At 43.2% G+C, this 15,602-nt stretch overlaps 1 protein-coding gene across 7 annotated transcripts in view; it reads right to left on the bottom strand.

The window, feature by feature from the left end:
• The window catches only part of XPNPEP3 (X-prolyl aminopeptidase 3), a 34,560-nt gene that overhangs the window by 18,771 nt on the left and 187 nt on the right, over positions 1–15,602 (bottom strand). For 2 of the 7 annotated variants that reach the window (XM_056523723.1, XM_056523727.1), the window contains exons 1-4: positions 15,271–15,596; positions 11,914–12,033; positions 9,162–9,572; positions 3,203–3,405 (exon numbers count right to left, since the gene is read on the bottom strand). In XM_056523723.1, coding sequence (XP_056379698.1) covers positions 3,203–3,405; positions 9,162–9,572; positions 11,914–12,033; positions 15,271–15,310 — 774 coding nt within the window. In that variant the 5' untranslated portion in view covers positions 15,311–15,596. Of the gene's footprint in view, positions 1–3,202; positions 3,406–9,161; positions 9,573–11,913; positions 12,034–15,270; positions 15,597–15,602 lie in introns of those variants that run through there. The other 5 variants (XM_056523724.1, XM_056523725.1, XM_056523728.1 and 2 more) reach the window with 4 other exon arrangements.

Raw genomic sequence — 15,602 nt, 5'->3', positions numbered from 1 at the left:
CAGAACAGGAAACCCGCGCCAGGTTGGAAATCGTCAAGGAGGGAAAAACCCATTCCGGGGGGGAGGGGGAAGCAGAGCATGCACGTTCTGGCAGAACGTCCTGGTATGAAGGACCAGGACACGCAGTAGTGCAGGCAGGACAGGTGGGTTCAGCAGAACCACAAGGCATTTTAGTTTTGCAACCCACACAAGCGTAATAAGTGACCAGGGCCACAGTGACCTGTCTGGCCGGGTGGGGGTCTCAGACCTGGGTCGGTCCTGGGTTCAGACATAGGTTTAACTAAAAGGAAGACAGTAAGAAGAAAATGGAGAAGTCTCAACCGGTGTCTGTGTCCCTCAGATGGAGATAAGAAGCAGGCTGAAAACCCATAGGACAGGAGAGAAAGGGGCCAGATCCCTGCCTGTGGGAAATGGGCAGAGCTAATTGCCGTGATTAGGCCGCGGCCTCAATTAATGCCCCCTGCGCTCCGGACACTTTACTTGGAGTGCATCCGGAGAAGAGAAAAAGCTACCGGCCCTGCGCATGAAGTACGGCTGACAGAGAAGATAAACCCCCTGGCGTTCCAGTCGCCTCACATGTGGAGGCGGCCGAAGTGAAAGTAAAAGGCGGCCATGCGCGCGCAGCGCACCCCCAGCAAAGTAGGGCTGTAAAAACGCCCAATTGAAAATAACATTAACCACAGTCCTAAGCACCACTGCGTCTGTCCCCTGTTTTCAGAATGGCCGAGCAGGAACTGCCCCTAGAAAAAATAAAAAGGAGTGGGCCCAAAACAGGGGGGGGGGGCTACAGAGTTTGAGAATCCTGAATAAAAGATAGATTCCTAGGAAAAAGTGGGGGGGAGGAGAAGGAAATACTCACCTTGTCCCGGGAAACTTACCTACTGAAGTCTTCGGCCAGCTATTATACGCCTGCATCATGCCGGGCTGAGACAGCTAGACGAGGGTAGATAGGGGGACCTGGACCCAAAAGGTGCACCCCGGGCGCTGACCAGTGGCGAGAAGGGGTTGGCAGTACATAACTCAATGCCTGTGCCCCTTCTTCGCAAATGGGGGAACAGTGAGCGATATGCTTCTGAGCCCCCACCTAAAAAGGGAGCAAAAAAATCTATATACACGCCCCTAAACTAAAAAATAAGAAAATAAAAGACCAGGTCTAGAGAACACCAGACCTGTGTCTGCCTCCTACTGACACTACGTTAAAACTGATTAGATCAGAGTCAGTGAGAAGGGTATATACTGCTGGGAGGGGCAGACTTCTTTTGTCCCCTAGTGTCAGCCTCCTAGTGGCAGCAACATATACCCACGGTCTCTGTGTCCCCAATGGAGCCGAACGAGAAAATATGATGGCAATATCATTACTACATCAAAGGATTCAAAATTAGGATATATTTTTTTTACTTGTTATGTAGCCTTAGACGTCAATTCTCCAGCCATTGGTTCATGAATCTTATGTAGCTACCAAGGCATTTATATGTGGCTCTTCCATTGTTCTAAGTTGAAGTTATTACGGTACACCTCTTACATATATGGACTGGCTGTGTCCACATCAGAGTTGAAGGCTTTATTTTGCAGCCGCTGTCATATTTGACAGAAAAAAACGCGCAGCATGCCGTGCAATTCTTCCTCATTTTTGTTTTTCTGTTTCCACAACAGAAAAAAAAAAAAAATGACATCACGAGTGTCCGAAGGTCTCCAGACTGAAACATGTGGTGGTATGGCGGCATCCCAGGGCTTAAATTACAATTCTGCCACCTGTGGTTTGTATCTTGTCTGTTTACTTGCCCTTATATATATATATCCATTTAATAACCACTGCTCTTTCCATGTTACAGTTACTTTGTATAGGTTTTTTAGTGTGGCTTTTGTTTTAATAGACCAGTATGCTATATATTGTACATTACATATACTATCCCTTTGTATTAGGGATCGACCGATTATCGGTATAGCCGATATTATCGGCTGATAACCACGATTTTGGGCATTATCGGTATCGGCAATTACCTTGCCGATAAGCAGATAATGCCCCGCGACCGCCCTCCCCCCCCCCGACCCGCCGCACCGCGACTACCCCCCCGACCCACCGCACCGCGTCTCACCCCCCACCGTAGTGCTGGGCGGTATACCGGTATGAACCGGATACCGTTTTTTTTTTTCTCCCACGGTATGGATTTTTGCCCATACCGCTATACCGGTCGGGCCCCTCCCCCACCCTCCGAGTCAATAAAAAAAATTAAACTTACCCGTAATGGGGGTGGTCCGGGCCATCCATCCTTCCTGTAGTGTCCGGCGGCATTCCGGGTGGAGGGTGAACCGGTCCGGGCTGTCCTTCTCCGGAGGTCATCTTCTCCACTCCGGGCAGGCTCCGGCCTAGTACGCTGCATAGACGCCGCTACGCCGTGAAGTCAGGTGCGTCGCTGCGCACGGGCGTCACTGCGCAGCGGCGTCTATGCTGCGTTACTAGGCCGGAGCCTGCCCGGAGTGGAGATGACCCCCGGAGAAGAAGGACAGCCCGGACGGGTTCATCCTCCACCCGGAATGCCACCGGACACTACAGGAAGGATGGATGGCCCGGACCACCCTGACAGGCAGGGGGAGAGAAGCGGGTGGTGGCGGCGGCGGCCTATGGCACCGCAAAAGCCACTGCAGTGCATTGATTTAAAGTGCCCGCTTTAAATCAATGATCTGCAGCGGTGTCGCGGGGGGATAAATAGCCGATAACTTATACCGGAATATCGGTATAAGTTATCGGCCCTAACCTCCACCGATTATCGGTATCGGCACTAAAAAAACGATATCGGTCGATCCCTACTTTGTATATGCGTTATGGTTTTGTACTGTCCTATATTATAATATAAACCCGGTGATGCCACCCTTTTGTTGCTCATTCCTCCTCTTTTACAAATGTTTATAGTAGTTTCTTGTATTTGTCCAATAACATATAGATATAATTTTTTGAGTAGCTCAATTTTTTGTTTTAGTTTTGCATTTGCTATCCACAGTTAGGCTGACCACATGTTGGGGGTTCCTTTTTTGGTGGTATACTAGCACTGCTGTTTACTAGATTACTATTGTTCCATACACAGCTCCTCCTCGTATTGTGTGCATTTCGCGTGTTTGGTGTCTTTACAGCCAATTAACAAAGTAAAAAAAATATTTTAACATTTTACCACTTGTTTAAACAGTTGTCAAAAAGGTTCCATACATGTGAAGAAATACGTCCGGCTTTTTTCATAAGCTCAATTTCATCTTGAGATTTTATTAAACGGAGCTGCTGCATGAGGAGCCGTGTGGACTTGATCCTATTCTTGAACTTGGAGTTTGACTCTAGAACAGGTTGGATGAAGTTAGAGTGTAAAGAATGGTGAGACGGCCTTGTAGAGTCATACCATAATGTCACCTTATCATCTGAAATTAGATAAAACTGTGTTAAAAACAAAATAAATCTGAATACTTTTGTACTTAAAGGGGTTATCCAGGAAAAAAATTATTTTATATATCAACTGGCTCCAGAAAGTTTAACAGATTTGTAAATTACTTCCATTAAAAAATCTTAATCCTTTCAGTACTTATGAGCTTCTGAAGTTAAGGTTGTTCTTTTCTGTCTAAGTGCTCTCTGATGACACGCGTCTCAGGAACCACCCAGTTTAGAAGAAAATCCCCATAGCAAACTTCATCTAAACTGGGCGGTTCCCGAGACAGGTGTCATCATAGAGCACTTAGACAGAAAAGAACAACCTTAACTTCAGAAGCTCATAAGTACTGAAAGGATTAAGATTTTTTAATAGAAGTAATCTACAAATCTGTTTAACTTTCTGGAACCAGTTGATATATATATATAAAAAAAAAAATGTTTTTCCTGGATAACCCCTTTAACTTTTAATTTAACATTTTTAATTGTAAAATATAACATCCTTGGCTACCCAAGAAGAGAATGGAGAAGGAAACATGTTTTATTATGAAAAAAATAAAAAAAATACAAATACTAAAAAAGTGTTCTACATAGGAAAGCCTCTGTAACTTTTAGAAATTTTATGAATCACAGTGAGTGTTTTCCGTCTGTCCTTAACCCCTTAAGGACACATGACGTTCTCATACGTCTCCATTTCCGAGTCCTTAAGGACACATGACGTATGAGAACGTCATGTGTTTTACCGGCCCCCCGCAACCAACTGGAGCGGAGCCGGTGCCCGATGCCTGCTGAAATCGTTCAGCAGGCATCGGCGCATATCGCCCAGGGGGGTCATTATGACCCCCCATGTCGGCGATGGCCGCAGATCGCTGGACAATTCAGTCGGATTACCGACCAACCAATCAGGGCGCCTGCTGCGGGTGTCACTCCCGCAACCCGCTCAGCCCCTCTTCCGGAGGACGTGAGCGGGTGCGGGACGTGCACCCCGGGTGCTGGGGACCCCGTTCCCCGGCGTCCCTGTTGGGATCGGGGCCCCAGGAGCAGCGGCGGCGGCGACGACGAGGGACTGACCTGTGCAGCTAGGATCGTTGGAGGTGAGTGACAGCCTCCTGCTGTTGCTTAGCAACAGCTCCCAGCATGCAAAAAGGGCATGCTGGGAGCTGTAGTTATGCAACAGCAGGAGGCAGACCACCACAACTCCCAGCATTCCCTTATGGGCATGCTGGGACTTGTAGTTTTGCACATTCTTTCTATGGAAAAGTGTACCTTCAGCTGTTGTATAACTACAACTCCCAGCTTGCACAATCAGCTAAAGTGCATGCTGGGAGTTGTAGTGGTGCATCTGGTGGTTGCATAACTACAACTCCCAGCATGCCCGTTGGCTGTCGGTGACTGCTGAGAGTTGTAGTTTTGCAACAGCTGAAGGCACACTGAGTTAAGTAGCAAACCAGTGTGTCTCCAGCTGTTGCATAACTACAATCCCCAGCATCCCCAACCAAAGTAGTATGCCTCCAGCTGTTGCATAACTACAACACCCAGCATGCCCTTCCGCTGTCCGTACATGCTGGGGGTTGTAGCTTTTGCAACAGCTGAAGGCCCACTGGTTGCAAAACACTGAGTTTGTTACCAAACTCGGTGTTTCACAACCAGTGTGCCTCCAGCTGTTGCAAAACTACAACTCCCAGCATGCACTGATAGACCGTACATGCTGGGAGTTGTAGTTTTGCAACAGCTGGATGTTTCCCCCCCCCCCCCCAATGTGAATGTACAGGGTACACTCACATGGGCGGAGGATTACAGTAAGTATCCGGCTGCAAGTTTGAGGTGCGACAAAATTTCTGCCGCAGCTCAAACTGCCAGCGAGAAACTACTGTGAACCCCCCGCCCGTGCGACTGTACCCTAAAAACACTACACTACACTAACACACAATAAAATAAAAAGTAAAAAACACTACATATACACATACCCCTATACAACCCCCCTCCCCTCCCCAATAAAAATGAAAAACGTCTGGTACGCCACTGTTTCCAAAACAGAGCCTCCAGCTGTTGCAAAACAACTACTCCCAGTATTGCCAGATAGCCGTTGACTGTCTAGGCATGCTGGGAGTTTTACAACAGCTGGAGGCACCCCGTTAGGGGTATTCTACGCCAGTGATTCCCAATGTCCACCCCTATGCAAGTCCCTAATTTAGGCCTCAAATGCGCATGCGCTCTCACTTTGGAGCCCTGTCGTATTTCAAGGCAACAGTTTAGGGCCACATATGGGGTATCGCCGTACTCGGGAGAAATTGCCTAACAAATTTTGGGGGGTATTTTCTGCTATTACCCTTTTAAAAAATGTAAACTTTTGGGGAAAACAAGAATTTTAGGTAAAAAAAATATATATTTTTTTACATATGCAAAAGTCGTGAAACACCTGTAGGGTATTAAGGTTCACTTTACCCCTTGTTACGTTCCCCGAGGGGTCTAGTTTCCAAAATGGTATGCCATGTGTTTTTTTTTTGCTGTCCTGGCACCATAGGGGCTTCCTAAATGCGGCATGACCCCAGAGCAAAATTCGCTTTCAAAAAGCCAAATGTGACTCCTTCTCTTCTGAGACCTGTAGTGCGCCAGCAGAGCACTTTTCACCCCCATATGGGGGTGTTTTCTGAATCCGGAGAAATTGGGCTTCAAATTTTGGGGGGTATTTTCTGCTATTACCCTTTTTAAAATTGTAAAAATTTTGGGAAACCAAGCATTTTAGGTAAAAAATATATATATTTTTTTTACATATGCAAAAGTCGTGAAACACCTGTAGGGTATTAAGGTTCACATTACCCCTTGTTACGTTCCCCGAGGGGTCTAGTTTCCAAAATGGTATGCCATGTGTTTTTTTTTGCTGTTCTGGCACCATAGGGGCTTCCTAAATGCGGCATGCCCCCAGAGCAAAATTTGCTTTCAAAAAGCCAAATGTTACTCCTTCTCTTCTGAGACCTGTAGTGCGCCAGCAGAGCACTTTTCACCCCCATATGGGGTGTTTTCTGAATCGGGAGAAATTGGGCTTCAAATTTTGGGGGGTATTTTCTGCTATTACCCTTTTTAAAAATGTAAAATTTTTGGGAAAACAAGCATTTTAGGTAAAAATTTTTTTTTTTTTTTACATATGCAAAAGTCGTGAAACACCTGTAGGGCATTAAGGTTCACGTTACCCCTTGTTACGTTCCCCGAGGGGTCTAGTTTGCAAAATGGTATGCCATGTGGTTTTTTTTTGCTGTTCTGGCACAATTGGGGCTTCCTAAATGCGGCATACCCCCAGAGCAAAATTTGCTTTCAAAAAGCCAAATGTGACTCCTTCTCTTCCGAGACCTGTAGTGCGCCAGCAGAGCACTTTTCATCGGGAGAAATTGGGCTTCAAATTTTGGGGGGTATTTTCTGCTATTACCCTTTTTAAAAATGTTAAATTTTTGGGAAACCAAGCATTTTAGGTAAAAAATATATATATTTTTTTAACATATGCAAAAGTCGTGAATCACCTGTGGGGTATTAAGGTTCACTTTACACCTTGTTACGTTCCCTGAGGGGTCTAGTTTCCAAAATGGTATGCCATGTGTTTTTTTTTTGCTGTCCTGGCACCATAGGGGCTTCCTAAATGCGGCATGCCCCCCAAAAACCATTTGTCGCTCCTTCCCTTCTGAGCCCTCTACTGCGCCCGCCGAACAATTAACATAGACATATGAGGTATATCCTTACTCGAGAGAAATTGGGTTTGAAATACAAGTAAAAATTTTCTCCTTTTTACCCCTTGCAAAAATTCAAAAATTGGGTCTACAAGAACATGCGAGTGTAAAAAATGAAGATTTTGAATTTTCTCCTTCACTTTGCTGCTATTCCTGTGAAACACCTAAAGGGTTAATACACTTACTGAATGTCATTTTGAATACTTTGGGGGGTGTAGTTTTTATAATGGGGTCTTTTATGGGGTATTTCTAATATGAAGACCCTTCAAATCCACTTCAAAACTGAACTGGTCCCTGAAAAATAGTGAGTTTGAAAATTTTGTGAAAAATTTCAAAATTGCTGCTGAACTTTGAAGCCCTCTGGTGTCTTCCAAAAGTAAAAACTCAAATTTTATGATGCAAACATAAAGTAGACATATTGTATATGTGAATAAAAAAATATATATTTTGAATATCCATTTTCCTTACAAGCAGAGAGCTTCAAAGTTAGAAAAATGCTAAATTTTCATTTTTTTCATCAAATTTTGGGATTTTTCACCAAGAAAGGATGCAAGTTACCATAAAATTTTACCACTAAGTTAAAGTAGAATATGTCACGAAAAAACAATCTCTGAATCAGAATGATAACTAAAAGCATTCCAGAGTTATTAATGTTTAAAGTGACAGTGGTCAGAATTGCAAAAAACGCTTCGGTCCTTAAGGTGTAAAATGGCCTGGTCCTTAAGGGTTAAAGGGGTATTCCAGGAAAAACCATCTTATCCCCTATCGAAAGGATAGGGGATATAGATGTCTGATCGCGGGGGCACGCCGCTGAGACCCCCCGCGATCTCCCTGCAGCAGCAGGAAGCCCGGAGGTTTCCGAAACTTCAGACGCAGCTACGCACACCCCACCCCCTCCATTAATTTCTATGGGAGGGTTCGTAACGGCCACAACGCCCCCTCCCATAGACATGAATGGAGGGGGCTTGGCGTAACGTCACATCCCCATCTCGGAAGCCCGGAGGTTCCGGAAACTTCAGACGCAGCTACGCATAGAATGCGGGCTGCTGCAGGGAGATCGTGGGAGGTCCCAGCGGCGGGCCCCCTGCGATCAGACATCTTATCTCCTATCCTTTCGATAGGGGATAAGATGTTTTTGCCCGGAATACCCCTTTCAAGAGGTTTTCCCACAACAACCCCTACTTTTAAAATATTTTAATTAGATATTATAAAAGGTAGGTGTGAGTGCACCCCCTGTAACCCCATCTCTTTAACTATTACAAAGAAAGAGGTCCCCTGTTCACTTTTGAAATGAATGGAAGCATAGCAAATGTTCAAGGAGCAGACCCCCATCTAACGGAGGGTGCATTCACACAACTTTTTCTTCATATGGTCATCGGATGCGGCCCGCATTTCATTCATTTGAATGAGCCGACCGGAGTCAGATTTCGGTCGGCAAATTTTTTCCCCTATATCCAGTTTTATAGCTGGACTGAAAACCATAGCATACCACGGTTTTCAATCCGGCCACAAAACCGGATATGGGGCAAAAATGAGTCGACTGGAGTCACTATCTGACTCAGGTTGTCTCATTCAAATGAATAAGATGTGGGCCAGGTCCAATTGAGATAAGGGAGCGGCCAGTTTTGACATTTCCCAGCCGGATCACCGGTCACAAAAGAAAAGAAAAAAAAAAAAAAAGGGGGGGGGGGGGTAAACCCTTTGGGCCCATGCACAAAGAGTAAATTCCAAGAAGGAACACAACAGAAGCTCCATAGTAGAACTTCCAACGCCCTGGATTCTGCCGAAAGAATAAGAATGTATTTTCTTTTAGCTGAATCTGCTGGAAAAAGTCAATAAGTTAATAGGACTTTTATGTGAGACGCATATTTCAGTGGCAAAATGCTAAGCAAAATAAGCGTCAAATCTGGGCACTGCGGATCTGGTATGGAAATTTCTTTCTGAACTTACTCAGTGTGCATGATTCCTTAAGGACAGGCTAAAACTGTGCTTATACTCCTTTATTATTTGTTTAATAATCAATATCCACATACCAAGAAGCCTGGGTAGTATATGCTTAAATTCCTCTATCGGATATGCTTGGTCTACACCAGTCAGTGCAACAGCTCCGTCAGGGCCAGAGCGGGGGCCATCCCATAATTCCCGTCCAGGATCTCTCCGTGGTACAAAGAGTGTGGCTATGTGAGACGGCATGGAGTGTCCTGGTTTGCTTTGTATAAGAAGAATGCTATCTGGCTCTAAGAATCCACACAAGTATAGAAAGTCATTGTTCTGATGAAAGGGAAAAGGAATGTCATTTGACATATATAAGGTCGCATTTGATAAGAAAATCGCAGCATGATCGGTTTCAAGGCCCAAATCTTCAGATTCTTTCTGGATTTTAAACATCAGCTTGTGACGGCGAAGGGCATACTCTGTCTGTGTCAATCCTGGGGTCACCTCCCCTAAAAGAAATAAATACATAGATTACTTGAAATGAGTTGATGATTGCTACTACTGACTTGTAACTATATGGATAAGTTCTATTAACAAACCAATTTAACTGTGGAGAAGCGCCAGAACTGGAAGTCTTTTGTCCTATGCAGCATTGCTGATTGCCGAGATCCAGAGGAGATGGTGTGTTCCAAGGCTGCTGACCTACTGTTATGTAATACTGCTATAGATGTTGTGCTTTTAGCATAAACAACCAAGCGTAACTGCCTTCTACTACTTCTATGTTTGAATATCACCGGATAATGCACTAGATTCGGACTCTGGTCTTTCTCTTTTTTGCTCTTCTCTTGGCAAAAATGGGCAGTTTCTTTCAATCAGTTCCAATATTCCCCATACATTTAAGGTTCTCCTTGCAGGACCCATTTCTAACATCAACAATTTCACATTCCATAGTAGCAATGCAGACTTCCTGCTCAGGAAGCCTACCCCTGTATCCTCCATATCACATGGTGTTTCATCCATGTAGCACTTGTATTCAGCTGTCTGCTGAGTAATATATGGAATCTAAGCTATTGCGTACCACTGTAGTTAGCTCTGCAGCAGGAAATCACAGGGCCCGCTGGAGCTTGTGAAGCTGCAGGTAGGCTAGGAGTACGCCAGCATAAGAATCTCCTATTCCATCTCACCTGTGTGACTACAGTGAGGTACAAGACTGGTTGGCATCTGGGCCCCCAATCTTAAGAGTTTTTTTGACGACATTGATGATTATCCTGACTGTGTCCATAGATTGTCTGTTTCGACAGAATCGGATCATTTTTTTGCAGTGATCTGGAGTGAGTTTGACTTCATGGTACTGCTGGAATGCACAAGGTCAACAGCCATCATCAACAACCTTTCCTTCTGAAGGATCTTATTATTTTTCACAAGGCTTTCATTTTTTTTCCTTTGGAATGAAGGACATTTGGATTTGAGAATCAAACAGGATTCCCAAAAGGTTTCTTGTTAGGCAGGGATCAAATCTGAATTTGATAAACTCATTAACCACCCAAGGACTTCAGTGGGTTTATGGTTACCTAGACGTTTTGCTCAAGGACATCATTGAAATATGGGGACAATGCTCACTTTCTGCAGATGAATATTACTTCTGCCATGACTTTTGTGAATATCCTGGGCTGGAATGAAATCCAAGATAGAAGCACAACATACTGGAAATGACTGCTCTGCCCTTTATGGTTACTGCATATCTGAGGAATTTCTGATGAGATCTCTGGATTAGGTTGTGATAATATGCGTCTTTTGAATCCAAAATTGCTATGATGGCATAATATGGAACTAGAGGAAAAGTAGACCGAATAGTTTCTGCCTTCAAAAGTCTGTATTCTACCCCCTCATTTATAAGACCTCAAACCAGGGGTGGTCCTGCCACAAGATTTTAATTTGGTGCCAAATTGGAAAGATCTTACCCAACTTGTATGATCTTTCCTGTACAATTCTTCCTCCAATGAAAGTGCAGACACAGTCATAAAAAGGAGGGTGCTTATTTTTATTTTACTATATATGTAGCTGACAGAAGACCATAAAGCCCTTTATAATAAATCGTCTCCTTTGAATGTTATTCCTCACCCTTTTTTGGATGTTTTCTGTCTATACTGACAACATTACAGTGTTAATCAATCACAGCCACCAAGGTGGAGTTTTATCCATATTGATGTCACATGTCATAGCCGCAATAGAGTTTTCTCTTTGTATACCAATAAAGGAGAGAAAAATTAAATAGACCGTTACTACACGCACACCTATACACGGATGTACGCAACACCAAGAAAGTAGCAGGCAATATTTTAAATCTTCCTTTTTGTGGTGCTCTATGTCAAACAGCAGCAAACAGTCCATAATAGAAAAAAGAATAGAGCGAAGCACTCACCAACGGAAAATATATTCTTTTATTGCAATTCTGGTTGGAGGATAAAGAAAGCAAACATAGGTGACGGCCATTTAACGAGTGAGCCATGAAACGACTATCGCCTATGTTTGCTTTCAGTATCATTCGACCAGAATGGCAATAAAATTATCTTTTCCATTGGTGAGTGCCACGCTCTGTTTATCTTTTTTCTATTATGGACATCTTTATCTTTGCTTTTTATGTATATATTGTTTTTATTTTATTTATTTTTTTTACAATGAAAGTCAAGAGACAGATATAGTAACTAAATGTACAGGAGAGCATGCATATATTTTATAGGACGCTCTCTAGTATTTTTGTAATGTTATATCCCATCTGTCATAAGATAGGAATCAGGAAACATTTGTGAATACACACTGTAAATGATAATCTGTAACCGAGTAATGTACCTTGTTTTAAGAGATGTGAATGGGTAAAAGGACTAGGCTGCCCGAGATACCTTTTTGGTAAATTCAAAGAAAGCCGCTGTGTTCCTGTAGAAAATCTTTGCATCAAACAAGAAGCACAAGCTACAAGAAAGAAAAAAACACAGATCCATTAACGTATTCTAGTTACATTCTAAAAGAAGATTTATCAACATCAAGTAACATGTAAACCAACATTATATACAGTAAAATTAATTTGCTGCAGCAGATTATGCAGATGAAGAAAATAAAATGTTTTAAAACCACAGTTGCATATTTTGCTGCAGGTACCAGGGAAATCCACAGCAATATCAGTTTATTGTGAACTTTGATTTCCCTATTGAAGTTAATGGAAATCGCCATCCTGCAGATTAAAATATCAGCTCCGCAGGTCAATTTCCGCAGCATGTGGTTGAGATAATCTCACTCAATGAATAAACCCTAATTTTTTCTGAAAGAGTCCCAAAACAGCCCAATCTATAAGGGGCTAGATGCACTAGTTAAAAGTTTGGCTAGGTGCACACCAAGTTTTTGTCTGTTTATTTAAATTTTTTTAAAACATTTTTAGAAAAAAAAAAAATACACGTTAAACGGATGCTTAAAGCAGATGCTCTTGTGTGCCGTACAGCATTAAAGGGGTATTCCAGGCAAAAACTTTTTTTTATATATCAACTGGCTCCGGAAAGTTAAACAGATTTGTAAATTACTTCTATTAAAAAATCTTAATCCTTCCAATAGTTATTAGCTTCTGAAGTTTTCTGTCTAACTGCTCAGTGATGATGTCACGTCACGGGAGCTGTGCATGATGGGAGAATATCCCCATAGGAACTGCACAGTTCCTGCACAGTTCCTCAATGATGATGTCCCGGGACGTGACATCATCATTGAGCAGTTAGACAGAAAACAACAACTCAAACTTCAGAAGCTAATAACTTTTGGAAGGATTAAGATTTTTTAATAGAAGTAATTTACAAATCTGTTTAACTTTCCGGAGCCAGTTGATATATATAAAAAAGTTTTTGCCTCGAATACCCCTTTAATCCATTTCCCATTGACATACATTATTAAAACAGATCAATTCCCCATTTTTCAACAAAAATTATGTAAACAAAAATAAACATATGTGAGGCTTGAAGAAGTGCGTCATTACACATGAAACAGCTGTAGCCTCTAAGCCCCCTGTATGCGTCTATACACGCAACCCCGATCATCATGACGTGAAGATACAGAAGAAATATTTAGTGTTCAGTGCTCTTCCTACATTTCTCTACATTGTACATATTTATTGATTTATGCTTAAGAATAGAGCACCTGTGGTGTCTTGTTATATACATTCAGTGCGCTTCGGCAGCTGCTCTGCTCAATCATTTCATGCGGTGTGCTCAGCAGCAATTAAAGGGGTACTCCCGTGGAAAACTTTTTTTTTTTTTTAATCAACTGGTGCCAGAAAGTTAAACAGATTTGTAAATTACTTCTATTAAAAAATCTTAATCTTTCCTGTATTTTTTTGGGTCTGTATACTACAGAGGAAATTGTTTTCTTTTTGGAACACAGAGCTGTCTGCTGACATGATGACCACAGTGCTCTCTGCTGACACCTCTGTCCATTTTAGGAACTGTCCAGAGCAGCATATGTTTGCTATGGGGATTTTCTTCAGCTCTGGACAGTTCCTAAAATGGACAGAGATGTCAGCAGAGAGCACTGTCGTCATGATGTCAGCAGAGAGCTCTGTGTTCCAAAAAGAATACCATTTCCTCTGTAGTATCCAGCAGCTAATAAGTACTGGAAAGATTAAGATTTTTTAATAGAAGTAATCTACAAATCTGTTTAACTTTCTGGCACCAGTTGATTTAAAAATAAAAAATAAAAAATAAAAAGGTTTCCACGGTAGCACCCCGTGGGGTAGTGGCGTACTGCAGTCAAAACTAACTTATGCCCTATCACTGGCAGGGTATAAGTAGCCGATTGCAGGGGCTCTGACATCTGGGACGACCCCAGAATCCCCCCCCCCCCCCCGGGCTCTCCGGGATGGGACCCTGTCTCGCTTAGAGAGGAGCGTGTGTCGTTTACTGCTAGACGGCAAGCGCTCCATTCATTTCTATGGGAGCGCCGATGATTGCCGGGTATTGGACTTGGGTCTCTTTGGAGCTCCCTTAGAAATCAATTGAGCATGTGCTGTCTACCACTGCAGAACCGGAGCTAGTTCTGGAAATGTAAAAGAAAAAAAAAAAACACACTTAGTCCAGAATTTCAGATTTTTGATCACTTCACATACAAGAAAAAAAAATGCAAACAAAAAGTCCCATCAAACCAAGATTGGTACCGATAAAAACTACAGACCACAACGCAAAAAATGAGCCTAAGGCCTCATTAACAGCATGATTTGATTTTTACATCTGTCTTGTTCCCATGGTTTCCAAACAGTGTTTCTCCAGCTGCTGCAAAACCACAACTCCCAGCATGCCCGGATAGCCATTGGCTGTTGAGACATGTTAAGAGTTGCAGTTTTGCAACAGCTGGAGGCACATGGTTTGGAAAACATTGGTCTAGTTCAGTGGTCTTCAACCTGCATACCTCCAGATGTTGCAAAACTACAACTCCCAGCATGCCCGGACAGCCAACGGCTGTCCGGGCATGCTGGGAGTTGTAGTTTTGCAACATCTGGAGGTCCACTGGTTGAAGACCACTGGTTTGGTTCATACGGTTTTATACTTAAAAATCACATAGAATCGTATATATATATGTTTAATTCTATTTAACACATCGTATCAAAAACCCATGTCCCCTATATATTTATATTTAATTTTTTTTTGGGCTTCGCCATAGATTTGGTGGCTAAACAAGTGATGACATCACAATGTACAATTGGTATCGCATAACACAAGCCCTCATACAGGTCTGTAGGGGGGGAAAAATTTAAGGATTTATGGCTAAGGGATTATTCACACAATACAGAATTTCCACTCGTTTGGGGAGGCGCTAGGAGTCGGACCGCTTGGAAATGAGCCATCGCCATAGACGCCATTGCATTTCCCAGCATTTTACGTCGAAACGTGTTTATTCTTTCAGTGGAGTCTTGGGCCCAGTCTGCCACGGAAATTCCGTAGTGTGCACGGTTGAGCAGAATCCAATTGAAAACAATGGAGGACTGCTGCACCGTATTTTCCAAACGTAATTCTGCTTGGAAAATCCGCAGTGTGAATGGGCCCTAAGGGTTAAGCTATTGAGGTAAAATGAAAGCTGTGCTGTGATTGGCTGTTGCTATGGGCAACAAGTCGTCACGACACTGAGCAGCAATTTATACGTTTTAGAATTGTTAGTAAAAGAGAAAGTCTGTCTGACCTGTCACCCGGCCTGACATAAACCTGGTCGGCCACCACATGACTGCACCCAGGATAACCGCATGCGTCTTTCCCCGTATTCGGGGGCCTAACACAGCTAAGCAGAGTAGTGATGACGTCAGCCCAGGACGGGAGTCCCTGCCTAAGACCTATAACAGGTGTCCACGCCACTAAGTGTTGGCGAATATAACATACAATCATATAGGAAAAAGTATAAGAAGAATCAGGCAGTGACGTGGACACCTCAAGGAGAAGCGAGGAGTAGGGGGGGCCTTGGAGTAAAGGAAGAACTTTACGGCTGTAGTTGCAAAATAGGGAAAAAAAATAACAAAC

The sequence above is a fragment of the Hyla sarda genome, chromosome 6 (genome assembly GCF_029499605.1).
Source record: "Hyla sarda isolate aHylSar1 chromosome 6, aHylSar1.hap1, whole genome shotgun sequence".
In the NCBI taxonomy this organism is placed as follows: Eukaryota; Metazoa; Chordata; class Amphibia; order Anura; family Hylidae; genus Hyla; species Hyla sarda.
This window is presented reverse-complemented; position numbering and strand designations above follow the sequence as displayed.